A 14,291-nucleotide genomic window follows, 5' to 3' on the forward strand; every position below is an offset into this window, starting at 1 on the left:
GAAGCATGCATATTGGTTGTTGATTGAACTGAGGAACAATGGCAAAACTTTATATCCCAAAACAGTCCACAATAAACAATTCCAATATTTGTTTAAAAACACACACAAACACAATTGGATATTATTATAACACAATATCCCACTTTTACCATGTACCCATATATATAAAAACCTTGTGTTACTGGGCAGCTTTTGCCTTCTTCTTTGGCTGTCCTGCCAGAAGACACACGTCTCGTGTGCGGCAGATACCTACATAAGACCCGGACATCTGTACTGCACATTCCTTTGTAATAAATCCATGTGCTGTTAACTTTTTGTAATCATTGGTCATATCTTCCTCGACTCATGAACACGCGTAGGGTCCAAACTCGCAAATCCCTACAAGATCAATACTTTTTGATCTTCAAAAAAAAGATTGATTGCCTTCTGGGTATTAGTATTTGTTTAAAAACACACACGTACACAATTGGATATTATTATAACACAATATCCCATTCTTAAAGCTATTTATAATGGGCAAGAAAATTGAGTTTTTAGAGATGCATTTTAATTATTGAAGCTGATGATGCGATTGGTTCATTTTATGTGAAGATCAATACTTTTTGACATTCAAAAAAAAGTTGATTGTCTTCTGAGACATCCTGACCTCTCCAAAACATCACAAGCTCTGACAAATACGCTCCCATCGTGGCTCTGACAGGTTCAAAAGCAAAACACAAAGCTTTAATTTGGGGAAATGTTGCGTAAGTCACAGAGAAGCTGAACAAACAGGGGGAAACTTAAAAAAAACAAACAACTATAATCTAATTTTATTTTCTGCTAATATTTGTAAATATGACTACTAAAAAAACTACATCATAACAAAGAGAAGCAAGGCCACATATATACGATATATACTTTAATCAATGTACAAAATGAATCTCAACCTTCTCCGGATGGTTTCAAATCCCTGGGATTTTAATCCTGTTGATTTAAAAAGTCTCGTTTTTCCCGTAATTACGAGTTGACCGCAACTGTTTTTGTTCCAGATGCACTCCGGTTTCCTCCCACATTCCAAAATCACACAACATTCATTGGACACTCTAAATTGCCCCTAAGTGTGATTGTGAGTGTGTCTGTTTGTCTGTCTCCATATGCCCTGTGATTGGCTGGAAACCAGTTCAGTGTGTACCCCGCCTCCTGCCCGTTGACAGCTCGGATAGGCTCCAGCACTCCCGCGACCCTCATGAGGATAAGCGGCTAAGATAATGGATGGATGGATACTTAACCCAGTAACCTCGTTTAATGTGGTACATGTTGTCCTATCCCATTCCTCCTCGTGGGTGCAATGCAGAGGACACATTAAAAAAAAACTGTGAAGACAAAAAAAGAGCGTTTGGGTCGTGCAAAGTTATTGCAGCTGTCAACGTGTTTTTTGTAAATAGAGCTGTAGTCTAAAAGACTGCGTCTCGCTGTCTTGCTGAGGATGAACTGCAGCGTCTATTCACAGGTGCGATCCCACTACCGAACGGCACGGGGGGTTTGACCTGCTCCGTTTCCGACCTGGGCCGGTGCACCCCTCCTTAGGTGACCTGGTGGTCCCGAGCTCCCCCGGGAGCACCATATCCATACCGAACTTAGCGCGGACACCCGCTCCACATAGTGAGCTGAAGCCCAGAACTCCTGAGCTCAAACGATCCGACAGCCTCAGCCTCCCGGTGACTTGGATTACAGGCACGCGCCACCGTACCCGGCCGGAGGTAAGTCGTCTGAACCGGTTTTTGACCCGAGGGAATTGAAGTGGCACCTCAAACAGCTAAAATGGGGACCTCTGGCGGCTTAGCCTGGGATCACAAGAGACTTCATGTCAACGACGACGACGTCAACATTGTCGTAATTTCGAAGATAAAACGTATTGAATTTAATGATAGCAAAAACTAAATGTAATTTAGAATCACAAGATGTCCGTCAAAAAAAAGAACATCGCTTTCTAAGTGATCCGTTTGCTTGTCTGGTATTGATGTTATTATTACTTTTTATAATTTTAAACCACAAAACAACAACCAGATAACTAACATTAAGTGGCATTGAGCTATATTCTTTTACGGTTATTTGAGAGTCAGAAGCTTGAAAGGGGTCACATTTTTATTGTAGCCATACAGTTTATGACAACCATGCAACATTTGAAGAATACGCCAGCAAACGAAAACGCAAACAGCCTTCTTACAATCACACTCAATTTCAGACATTTTCATTAACTCATTGATATTACAGAACATGGTTTGAAAATCTATTTGACATAGAGCATAAATTTTATCTTTGGTTGGGATGAAGACATCCAATACTTGAGAAAACAATGGAACACACACTGGAAGAGTAAATTGAATGTGCAATTTAAAAAATAAAAAATAAAAAAATAAATGGCATTTGTTTGTTGAAAAGAAAATTTATACTAAGTTAATAGGGTAAAAATGTTTTTTTAAAATAAAATCCAAACACAATTCCTCCAAGGCACGCTTTGCAATCACATCAACCCCCCACCCCCACCCAAATAAAAATATCAGTCATAATATAGTTATCAATTTGTCCCCAAAATAACATGAAAAGCCTTTTTGTGCTTACACAATTGCCTTTTCATTTTTCTGGTTACACTTCTGAGTACGTGGATGGACTTATTGTATTTTGGAATTTATTGAATAAATCCGAAACGCAGTCTTGCCCATGTACCCAGTCAGAATAAATTTGAATAAGCATTAACTTAAACATAAACAAATGCATTTATAGCATGTGCTGACTTATAACAAATGAAAAAATATTAGTCTAGGAATAGGAAAAAAAATGACGTGCTGGTTTATAATCAGAGGGGGGAAAAAATCTCAAAACATGTTACACGGAATTAGGTGGTGAGATAGTTGACAGAGTTCAACATACAGCAATTGGAGCGCATGCGAATGTTTATTGGATAAAGTTGGAGCATGATTTGTGACCTGGACTTCAAATGGAGGATAGCCTCCTTGCTCACTAGTTCTCTCTCTGCTGCCCATATTGCCAAAATGTGTTTTTCGACAAACTTTCAGACATATTGTTCCATTAGTAGTTGCGTGGCCAGAAATATAAGGCACAAGTTTCATTTCGAGTGTCTGCACTTTCTCAAGATTACCAACAATATGTCAGAGGGGAAAGGAAAATTTCCGGTTCCTAAAGTAAACTCTCAGAATGTTTGGTAACTTTTCATTTTGTTCTTAAAATCAACAAAAACAGTACACCATCTGCATATCCAATACACACATACATGCGTGAAAGACGAGTTACAATAAATGCTCAGATTACAATTGATGTCCTTTGCTGCTCCCCGAGCAGTGAGGACGGACGAGGGCGGTTTGCTTGTGCTTTAAAGTCGAGTAAAAGGTCCGACATGAAGCGGCCCTCTCAGTTTGGGGGAAGAGCAGGCGTTGGTCGAAAACAGGGACGAGGGGGAGGAAGAATAAGGCGAAGACGATGAGGAGTCACCACTATTGTTCCGGGTGAAGACGCTGGAAATGGCGACATCCACTATGCCTTGACACAGCTCAGGGTACAGCTTCCTAAAGGAACAACACAAACACAGACCGTATCAGTGAGCTCTTGGCAGAAGTCGTGCACTGTTATTTTAGAACAATAAGACTACAAATAAAAGTACAAAGTAGCCCTTCACACTTAGGGGAAATGAAGTTGTCACTGGAAAAACTAGTGTAGTGACTAACTGGTAAGTAACTTCAGGTTTTAGCTACAGAGCATACATTTCATCCATCCATTATCTTAGCTGCTTTTCCTCACAAGGGTCGCGGGAGTACTGGAGCATATCCCAGCTATCTTCAGGCAGGAGGCGGGGTACAACCTGTACTGGTTGCCAGCCAATCGCAGGGCACATAGAAAACAACCATTATCGGAAGTTCGTAGCGGAGGTCTTAGGTGAGTGAAATGTGGACATTTTTGGGCAGGCAGAGATGACAGTACATGACACAGATGTTGTTTTTCCAGATTAGATGTGAGGCCAGGAATGATGTGCCTCTTCTGACTGAAAGTCATGCGCTATTGCGTCCTCAGCTGCTTCTGCCAAGGTTCGCGTAAATGATCTACTTTATTGCGCCTGTGAGAGGCCTCGGAGACTTTGTGTATGGTCCTGTGACTGTCTGGCTGCATCTGATAGGTGGACTAAGAGTCAAACGTTACCCGTGGTTACATTGGATTGGTGAAACAGAATCCTGTGACAGCACCTGAGGAAAAAAATCCCCTGGTGACCCAAAACAAACAGATGGTGTATGTAACAATAGACATATACGAATAAAAGTAGCAGGCAGAATGTAGCTTAACATAATGGAGTAAAAGAAGCACTTTTTAACAAAAAATGCTCAACTAAGTCAAAAGCATATTGAATCAAAGAAGAAATTGAAGATGTACAATACATCCCAAAACTTAGTTAATTAAATGCAGTATATTAAATGTAGCATACTTCCACATAACACTGGCTCTAATAAGCTGCTTTAATTGAAATATTACGCCTATTCAACCTTAATGTAATAATTACCCTTGAAAATAATGGAACAGTGGTGCAGCTGTAGAGGGTTGACCTCACAGTTCTGAGGACCAGGGTTCAAATCACGCCGCACCCCCCGAGTGGAGTTTGCATGTTCTCCCCTTGCCTGCGTGGGTTTCCTCCCACATCCCCAAAACATGCAACTTTAATTGGACACTCTAAATTGCCCCGAGGTGTGATTGTGAGTACGACTGTTGGCTGGTAACCAGTTCAAGGTGTACCCTGCCTCCTGCCCGACAGCTGGGATAGGCTCCAGCACTACCACCACCCTTGTGAGGATAAGCGGCTCAGAAAATTGATGGATGGATACCCTTAAAAACCATTTTTTTTCCTGCACATATGAGTTGTTACTGACTGTGCACATGCTGGTGCGCCGTTGATCTCAATGAGCCACACTTTGAAGTTCACATCCACCATGAAGTCAAATCCAAACAACTGGAAGCTCTGGTAGGAGAGATGCTTAGTGCTAATCGCTGGTTCAATGCATGACAGACAGCTCCTGCAAAAACACAGTGAAAAAGTTTCCATTTTATTTAAAAAAATGCATTGCCGGCAAACTGGAAAGATAAAATATGAAACTGACGCTATGTATTTACTGGTAAACATAAAAAAGAACTAATCAATGAATACTTGAAACAATGGAAAAATGCTAGTCAAACGGTGAAGGTCTAAAAGGAGAATGTACAGTTAGACTTTTAGAGCTTCTTTATTTTTTTGTAGTTGGATGTCTTTTAAAACATCATGATGTTGTTGCCAGGATGATGGGACACCGAAAAGCCATGGATAATTCACGTCATTATGGGGGTTCTCAAAGAGGAAAGAAATCAGCGCTGGGCATAATGGTGTCCCTAGTAATTGAGCGTTTGGAATGGCATGTAACACGTCACATACGCCCACGTAGGTCATGGGACTCGCGAAAATGGCAGCACCCCTGAAAATTTGCAATTGTCGATAAAAATCTTCTCAAAACACTATTAAATGAGAGAGGATTTAACATCACATTGTGAAAATAGGGTACTTATTTCGTGACCTATTGGATACATAGTTCATGCAAAGCACTAGATTTCCCCTTTAATTAATGGGGATTGGCTCCTACTAGTGAAAACTGTCCTCAGGCAGTTTCGCTGCCTGTTGTCCTGGTGAAAGGAACGTGGATGGAATAATAAAGATCACCACAATTGGATGTAAATGGAAACATCCTGTATCAAATGTGAAACAAAGTAGCTAATAGGAAATTAGATAATCTTATTTAGCTTTTTCTAACTTTTTATTTTTTCCTCGATAAGTTTTTCTAAATTGAAGAACGTGCTGCATGGACATCAAATTAATGACTTAATGATTCGTGTAATGAATAGCCTCTAGCATTTTCCAAACCACGTGTGAAGCAGATTGTAAATAACCGAGGGTTACAAAACAACTGTGTCAGTTTGTGGTCTACGCCAAGGGGGGCTGATCAAGCAAAACTGACTTGTGATCGCTTGTAGAGAACTAGTTAGGTCTCTGGAGTGCCACTCCAGTCATCAAGATTACATTTTGGGTAATCTTCCACAAGCTTTTGCCAGTACTTTGCTGGAATCCTGGGCCATTCCTCCTGACAGAACTTGTATAACTGCTTCCTTGCTTGCAAATGCCTTTTCAGATCTGGGATTCATATCAGGGCTTTGTGATGGCCACTCCAAGACATTGATTTTGTTATCCTCAAGCCACTTTTTCAACATTTTGGGAGGTATGCTTAGGGTCATTGTTCATTCATTCAGACACATTTGTAGCCTTGATATCTTGCGATGTTGCCATAATATCTCCATGTGATGTTTTCTTCATGATGCCGTCTATTTTATGAACAGCTTCAGTTCCCACAACATGATGCGGCCACCTCCATGCTTCACAGTTGGTGTAGTGTTCCCAGGTCTTTTTCCTCCGGATGTCACATTAGTCATTACAGCCGAACAGCTCCACTTTCGCTTCATCAGACCACAGGCCATGTCTCCAGAAGTTTTGATCTTTTTCTTGGTGTCGTTTTGCAAACTTTTGCAACTTTTTTTTTTATGTTTAATGGGATTAATGGCTTCATTCTCGGTGAGTGGCCTTTCATCAGCTCTTTACAGGACTCGTTTCACTGTGGATAATGACACTTTCTTACCAGCTTCATCCAACATCTTCACAATGTCTTTTGCTTTGGTTCTTGGATTGATTCGGACATTTCGGACCAAAACCCGTTCAGCTCTGGGACACAGAATCCGTCTCCTTGCTGAGCAGTCTGACGGCTGGACATTCCCATGATGTTTATACTTGCATATAATTGTTTGAACAGATGAATGTGGAACCTTCAAGAATATGGAAATTGCTCCCAAGGATGATCCCAATACATCCCCAGGTGTGCAGTCAATTAACTCTCGTTGTCAGTTAACCTATCAGGAACTTCCAAAGCTATGACCTCATCAACCGGGGTTCTCCATGTTCTTTTAAGACAAGAGTACATTTTGTGTATTCAAACTTTTGACCTGAAACAAAATAATGTAAAATTCTTTCAAAACTTATATCTCTCATTATTGTGGCATTTAACAAAATTAAATAATTTTGCTGATCCTGACTGACCTGAAACAGGAGAGATTTAGTCTGATTTGATTTCAGACAGTGAGACGAAAATCAAATGTGTTTTTGCACAGTGTATGTAAACTCTGGCTTCCACTGTTTATACAGTATATTCGTTTTTTTTTTTTTTTTTTAGATAAAATGACTAGATATGGCTACTATGCTTTTTTTTATTTTTGCTGAAATCTTTCAGCGACTATGTCAGTAAAAATGAAAGAAAGTAATGGAGATTTACTTGATGATTTGCTTGATCTGAGGTAAAATTGTGGACTCCAGGGTGATACTGTGAGTGTTGAGCAGGTACAGACGGAACTCATCAAAAAACATCTCATTCCCTTCCTCATAACGACCGTAGTTCTGGGAGTGCTCCTTCTGGATGCAGTGGTTGGTCAAGTGGCTGGTCATGTCCTGGAGGTCGGAACTGTTGTACGGCTCAGAGGATGTCCGTAGGACACCCTCTCGATATAAATAGATGTTGTAATGGTGGTCCACAAGGACCCAGCTCCTGATATAAACAGAAACTGTTACTATAGAACAGTGTATCCATTTTTTGTAAGTTTCTCTTGTTCAAAACAAAGGCTTGCCTGATGTCAAACTTCCGATGTCCAGGCTGCAGAAGTAAAGGTTTCTCCAGGTACTTCTGAATAACATGAACCTGTCCTTGATTGTCAATGTACTCCAGTAGCTGGTTGGCATCGTGCGATATCAGGATACCAGCACCTGTTGGAAGATAATGCGTTTTCTAAGATGCATGACACTATGAAAAGCCATTTTAGTATTTATTCGGTATCGCTGATATTCAGCTAAAGGTCCATGTACTAGTATGCTCACTAGTAAGACAATCCTGAAGAGGCGTAAATGTCTTTTGCGGAGCCGGTCAATGAGGTTTAGCGAATTATGACATTAAAGCTGATCGGCACAAAATGCTTATTATCTGCCGATATCGATCTCACCAATCAATTCAGTGGAAAGTCAAATTAAAAGAAAGCTATACTCAAATGAGCTTTAGAATAAGTCTGTGAACAACAAAATATGGAAGGGGTGTGATTACTTTTGTGGTGGCACTGAGAGAACTTGTGGTGCCTTATAAACTGACCATTGTACTAGTATGTTTCTAAATTTTCCATTCACTTGTGACTCCATGAATCTATAAAAGCAGAATGGCAGTATCAGCTTTTTTCGTTTTCAGGCTCCACGCTTGTGGAGCCATCTCCCAGGTTTGGTTCTGCAGACAGACTTTCACTATTAAGACCAGACCTAAAAACCTCTCTCTTTGATCACGTTTACAGAGAGGACTAACTCACTCAGGCATGCACTTAGTAAAGTTGCCACGTGCCAAGACATTATTGACAAGTTTGTATCAGACAAAATGTGGAATACATTTCTACCTTTAGCTCCAGCAGATGATTTGGCTATCCACACTGACCCCTCCCCACTTTCTTTTTTGGAGTGGTAAGAAGCCAAGAAAACTTCTCGCTCATCCGTCTTGGGATTGCTCTTCAGATGGCTGAGGCCATTTGTAGCAGGCGCCACAGGAGTGTTGAGGTTGGTGGGATAAATTATGTAGGATTCCGGGAACCAGTTTGACGAATCAGACAGCTCCGGGCTGGTCTTTATTAGCCTAATGAGTTCAATATGGTTTATGGTCAGATAACACAAACCTTTAGAATAATTTACTGGCAAAACAAAACATCTTGGTAACTTCAAAAAGGCAATTGCGTAAAATATACATACTTGACCAAGGACGCCTTCCTGCAAAGCTTGTCTGCCCCTCTGTAGTAATTCACCAGCTGCACCAGTCCTGGTTCATGACCTCAAGTAAAGTCCCAGTAAAACATTTCAACACAAACACTTGAATCATACCAATATTGCAAATTTACAAAGAGATACTGGTGGAGGTGTTCATCCACCAGACGATGCAAGAATTAGCAGTCCTGCACAGTCATTGCAGAGTGGAAATGTCTCGCCCCGAGTGAGTGGACACCAAATGGAGCGCATGCAGATTCTCTCCCCTTAAAGTATAATAACGAAAGGGTAAAACACACATTACCTAAACGTCCAAACGGTAGTCTATTCCGTTCACCGAGCATTAGATTGAACCTGGGGTTGTCCCTTTTCAGCCTCTTCCACTGCCCAGAAGACAGAAGGATTTTGGAAACTTCTGCATAAACGGTGCTGTTGTCGTCCCGGCTGACAAAAGTATACATCTGAGAGGCCATTGTCCCAAAATAAAGAAGACGTTGAACCAAAACAACTTTTGCTGCTACTGAATTACTTGTCTGATCGGCAGAGAACAACACAGAGGGTCCAGTGTTATCTCCTCTGAACGGGCCATGGTGATGATGAATCAGTCATATCCAATCAGAGCGTTCAATTCCTGTCCGAATCAGATCATCAACGAGGACACAGCAAACCACGACACTGAAAAGGCAAAAACGTCTTCTTACTCGACAGACATCCACCCAGCAGTCTCCAGTTGCATATAGGCAAGGGTGTGACTGGGCAGGCAGACAGCAGCTCCCCAGGCCGAACAGTCAGCATCCGGTTTGGGGCTCACAAGAACTGTTGCTAAATTGTGGGACGTAATTTTACAAGATGCTACGATTCTGAAAAAGCAGTTACAAACTACAGCGTGTCCACTTATGAATCGGCTATCAAGAATATTGTTTATTTACTCAACCCCGACAAGCGTGTCCATTCTGTGTCCGCCTGTCGATAGCGTAATAACGCTGCCTTGGTTATATGGATAGTGTAGTTTTTGTCTGCACTTAAAAACAGGTTAACACATGTCGATGATTTTTTTACATCTTATAAATGCACTAATATGATTGAAGGTACCATATATATCTGCATATATCGTATTTTTAAAAGTATATTGTTCGATGATCGGTGTGCAAGCGGATGCTTGACGTTGTGAGAACTTCAATTCCCAGATTGCAAAGGGAAGGTGAAAAAAAAACACTGGCCAAATGGCTTTACTTTACGCATTTTACAACACAAGATGGCGCTGCAGATTTGAAATATGTAGTTGTCTTTGGCTCTTGTTACTCTGTTTGACATTTGGTGTGCTTGGATAAATGTGCAAAAATTAAGTATTACTAGTTAGTAAGTTAGTTGGTTTGTGTTTTTTTGCATGGCAGCGAAATAAGAAGAAAGTGAAAGTGTTTTCTCGAGGTACTGTTTCGAACTCTGTCACATAACTTCGCTGACATAATTCCATCACGTTTGTATGTTTTGTTTGTTTGCCACTAATGTATTTAAGAGGTTGAATGTTGACGTAAGTCTTCATTGGCGATTAAAATACGTATGTTTTATTATATATATGCAGTGGAAGCAACGCGACCGGAAGTTATGTGCTACAGGAAGCGAATGATGGCGGCAGCAAGTAGTTTTTCAAACTTAAGACCAGGAACGTTTTGAACTCGACGTTTCAAACGAGTTACAATAGCTTGTGTGCGGTTTAATGATAATAATAAAAATCGGGAGACCATACCGTCAATAGTAAGTGAGCAATTTTGTGCTGTGTGCCTTGTGTTCACTGTGCTAACGTTTAGGCAGATGTTTCCACGTTCTATAATCACTACACATGCATTTTCTGCGTCGGTCATCCTCACTAGTCTACTGTTAAAATGTGCTAAAGATAAACTATTAAGTTATAGGTGGTGAAATTTAAAAGTAATAACTTGCTGACTTTTCATCATGCATACACTATTGGATACAAGCTACATTCATTGTCATTTCTTCACTATGCGTTCGCTGGGATAAGCACCGGCACGCCCGCGACCCTAGTTAGAATACGCGTCTTGGAAAATAGACATACAAAGGTTTGAAATTACGGCATTGTAGGGCCCGCGGTGCTACAAAAGACCGCATAAAAAAAACATAAAAGCTAAATTAACTATCGTGGATACAACACAAAAAGTATCAACTCAATGTGAAATTATTAAAGGTCAGGCGCTGTGTGCAACATAGTCAACGTCACAGAACCAAGGCAACTTCGATACTTTAATTAGATGACAAAACCCCAATAATGCTAAAGTGGTTGATGCAACCCTGAGTTGGGTGTGAGTGTGTGTGCATTTATGGGTTTGTGGGACGTCAGCATTCAGGTGGGCAGAGGACAGAATAGGTAGAATGAGAAGAGCTGATTCCTGACACCCTGATGAATAAAACGGTTTTTGGGTCGGCTAGTCCTGGCCTGCATACTCTGCAGTCGCATGCCTGATGGCAGCAGACAGACGCGGTTATGTGATGAATGGGTGGCATCCCCCACTATGCGGAGGGATTTGCGAGTGCTGTCAATGTCCTGCAGCGATAGCGATGGAAGACAAGTTCTGATGATCTTCTCAGGTGCCCTTGCTATGCGATGGAGAGTATTGTGGCAGAATGCGTGCAGGCACACACCACACTGTGATAAAGTTGGTCAAAACAGTCTCTATTGTCCCTCTGTTGAACAAGCACATGATGAGGGTCAGGGCTCTGGCTCTTCTGGACAGAGATTAGCCACTGCGTATGCACATCCGCCATCTTCAGGAAGAAGAACAAAAGTTTACATAAATATAGCAAATATGGTCACTTGTTATGTTGTTATTTGTATGAATATGGTTTTCAGGTGCAGGTTAGATGTAGTCAGGGCTTTTCCTGAGGTGTTGCATTTTTCATCACTTTTGGCTTTTTTTCACCAGGGTGGAACAGCCCAGGCATGAGTGGCGCACACCTGGACAAATGGCAAAGGAGGTCCTTTGACATTTCATCTGGCAATTGTACACCTGAACAGACGGCCGATGCCTATCGGGCCCACATCCTTTCCATTCAGTATGCATGGGCAAGTTCCCACCTTTCAGAGGCCGCTACGGGGAGCCTTCTCAGGACCTACTCAGAGCGCTATGCTGCATTGCTGGACTCTGATAACCCCAGCACAGGGCTGAACAACTATGCGGATAGCGCGCTTCATCTGGCCCGTAATCAGAAGAACCACAGCGACAAATGGGAGTCGTCGCTCACCATGGAGGGCATGCTCGACTTGCCCTGCGTGCAGAAGATGATTCAAGCAAGGGGAGGGGGAGAAGGCTCCCTTGTGGCACCAACAGATGTTAGCATATCTGTTGGACAAGAGTGCAGCAGCATCGGCAACTCCTCGTCTGCTTCCACTGCTGCGGAAAGGTTAGAAAGCACATCCTTCAAACCCACTTGGGCATCACAAGCAAAAGTAGAGGTTAATAGCACAGCCGCTGTTTCTGTGGATAGACCAAAAACCTCTGAGGGCATGTCAGATGTCTATTCATCTTCACGTCCAAGCGCCAGAGCACCGCCAGCGTTTAGTCATCCGTCCTCAGGTCCTCTTCAGAGCAACACGCATCCTCCAGTCAGCAACTATCAATCCAGCTTCTTTCCTCCCTCCAATCCATCAAAGCGGAAGAATTTTTACAGTCCAGATGCGAGTGACGGTAGAAGGGGCCCACAAGCAGGGGCTGACCTAAGAGCGACAAGTAAGTTCAAATCAGCTCGTGAGCAGTTAATTGTGGATCAACAGAAGAAACATTCCCAGCAGCCCCAAAGAGGAGCATCTTCTGTGATGGGATCTACAGTGAAGAAATCCCTGGGGCCCAACAGACCTCGAGGCGCTTTTTCAAAATTTGTGTCTCCCATGCCGCGGCAGGACGAAGAGGAGGGTGGGCCGAGAGCCAACTCCAGTCGGGAACCTCAGATTCTGGATGAACGTCTGAAAAACTTTGAGCCAAAGATAGTGGAATTGATCATGAGTGAGATCATGGACCACGGGCCTCCTGTGGTGTGGGAAGACATAGCAGGCCTGGAATTTGCAAAGACCACTATAAAGGAGATTGTTGTCTGGCCAATGTTGAGACCTGACATCTTTACAGGCCTCCGGGGTCCACCAAAGGGAATCCTGTTGTTTGGACCCCCTGGGACCGGGAAGACGCTGATAGGCAAATGCATCGCTTGCCAGTCGGGTGCCACGTTCTTCAGCATCAGTGCGTCGTCGCTTACATCCAAATGGGTGGGTGAAGGGGAAAAAATGGTGCGAGCCTTGTTTGCCATAGCTCGCTGTCACCAGCCTGCTGTCATTTTCATAGATGAAATTGACTCACTGTTGTCCCAGCGCACTGACGGGGAGCACGACTCATCACGCAGAATCAAGACCGAGTTTCTGGTTCAGCTGGATGGGGCCGCCACAGCCGCCGAGGACCGCATCCTGGTCGTGGGGGCCACCAACCGACCTCAGGAGATAGACGAAGCTGCCCGTCGTCGCCTGGCCAAGAGGTTGTACATCCCGCTGCCCGAGGGCCCCGCCCGACAGCAAATAGTTAGCAACCTCATGGCACAGGAGAAGAACCAGCTGACGGCGGAGGAGCTGGAGCGGATTGTGGCGAACACTGAGGGCTTTTCTGGGGCAGACATGACCCAGCTGTGTCGAGAGGCGGCCTTGGGACCCATCCGCAGCATCCAGCTAGGTGACATCGCTACCATCACGGCAGATCAGGTTCGGCCAATCCGCCATGGCGACTTCCAAGACGCCCTGAAGGCAGTGCGACCCAGTGTCTCGTCTAAGGACCTGGAGCTGTACGAGGAATGGAATAAGACGTTTGGAAGCGGTCGATGATGGTCTTAGTTCAAGAACGTGCACATTCAATCAAAAGTCACAAGTACAAGTGGCTTGGCTTTTTACTTTGCTTCATGAATAATTTTCTTTATCAGAGATAGTTGAATTAAATATTCCTTTTCTGGTTACTAAGCAAACGTGGACATATTGCTATTTAGACTTAAGGAGTTCTGTTTCTAAAATAGTGTCTCATATGTTACAGCTTGTAATTCAAAGTTTGTGTTGTAGTATTTTCTGAAATACAATAAAATGAAATGTTTACAGTGTGTATATATTTTTGGAAGAAATAACACACCAGTGTATTTTGTCAACAATATTTGCACCATGCCTTTGCAACACTGGCAACACGCTCCCAAAGATGAATGTGTTAATCATGTCGGCGGAAGTTGGGTAACGCACAGGAGTATCCGAAGAACTGTCCTCTTGCGTTCCTCTCTACCTCTGTCGTTGATGAAGATAGTAGTGGAAATCACAGGAACACGAGCTACTGCAATACATCCCTTTCAGTATGTAAGTGTTCCA

General features: G+C 42.7%; 2 protein-coding genes across 5 annotated transcripts; one reads left to right on the forward strand and one right to left on the reverse strand.

The window, feature by feature from the left end:
- Nucleotides 1–2,106: 2,106 nt before the first annotated feature.
- On the reverse strand, nt 2,107–9,885 carry ttl (tubulin tyrosine ligase). 3 transcript variants are annotated; one of them, XM_061837794.1, is made up of 8 exons: nt 9,595–9,883; nt 9,198–9,524; nt 8,882–8,960; nt 8,536–8,768; nt 7,732–7,867; nt 7,383–7,652; nt 4,911–5,054; nt 2,107–3,563 (listed from the first exon to the last, which is right to left on the reverse strand). In XM_061837794.1, the coding sequence occupies exons 2-8, from the start codon at nt 9,364–9,366 to the stop codon at nt 3,371–3,373; spliced, it is 1,224 nt and encodes a 407-aa protein (XP_061693778.1). In that variant the 5' UTR covers nt 9,367–9,524; nt 9,595–9,883; the 3' UTR covers nt 2,107–3,370. The 3 variants fall into 3 exon arrangements, with proteins under 3 accessions (XP_061693778.1, XP_061693779.1, XP_061693777.1); XM_061837795.1 differs by having other exon boundaries at nt 8,882–8,948; nt 9,198–9,885; XM_061837793.1 differs by having other exon boundaries at nt 9,198–9,883.
- Nucleotides 9,886–10,140: 255 nt separating this feature from the next.
- Nucleotides 10,141–14,035, forward strand: fignl1 (fidgetin-like 1). 2 transcript variants are annotated; one of them, XM_061837891.1, is made up of 2 exons: nt 10,141–10,321; nt 11,833–14,035. In XM_061837891.1, the coding sequence occupies exon 2, from the start codon at nt 11,850–11,852 to the stop codon at nt 13,767–13,769; it is 1,920 nt and encodes a 639-aa protein (XP_061693875.1). In that variant the 5' UTR covers nt 10,141–10,321; nt 11,833–11,849; the 3' UTR covers nt 13,770–14,035. The 2 variants fall into 2 exon arrangements, with proteins under 2 accessions (XP_061693875.1, XP_061693874.1); XM_061837890.1 differs by lacking the exon at nt 10,141–10,321 and adding an exon at nt 10,488–10,648.
- The last annotated feature ends 256 nt before the right edge of the window (nt 14,036–14,291 follow it).

This window comes from Syngnathoides biaculeatus, chromosome 12 (genome assembly GCF_019802595.1).
Source record: "Syngnathoides biaculeatus isolate LvHL_M chromosome 12, ASM1980259v1, whole genome shotgun sequence".
In the NCBI taxonomy this organism is placed as follows: Eukaryota; Metazoa; Chordata; class Actinopteri; order Syngnathiformes; family Syngnathidae; genus Syngnathoides; species Syngnathoides biaculeatus.

Bases quoted from the DNA above. Each gene is read 5' to 3' on its own strand.
- ttl (XM_061837794.1), bottom strand. From the start codon at position 9,366: ATGGCCTCTCAGATGTATACTTTTGTCAGCCGGGACGACAACAGCACC. The intron at 7,653-7,731 runs GCAAGCCTTTGT...TGTTTATATCAG, and splicing joins CATCGGAAGTTTGACATCAG to GAGCTGGGTCCTTGTGGACC. The intron at 3,564-4,910 runs GTCAGTAACAAC...TTGTTCCTTTAG, and splicing joins GGCGCACCAGCATGTGCACA to GAAGCTGTACCCTGAGCTGT.
- fignl1 (XM_061837891.1), top strand. From the start codon at position 11,850: ATGAGTGGCGCACACCTGGACAAATGGCAAAGGAGGTCCTTTGACATT.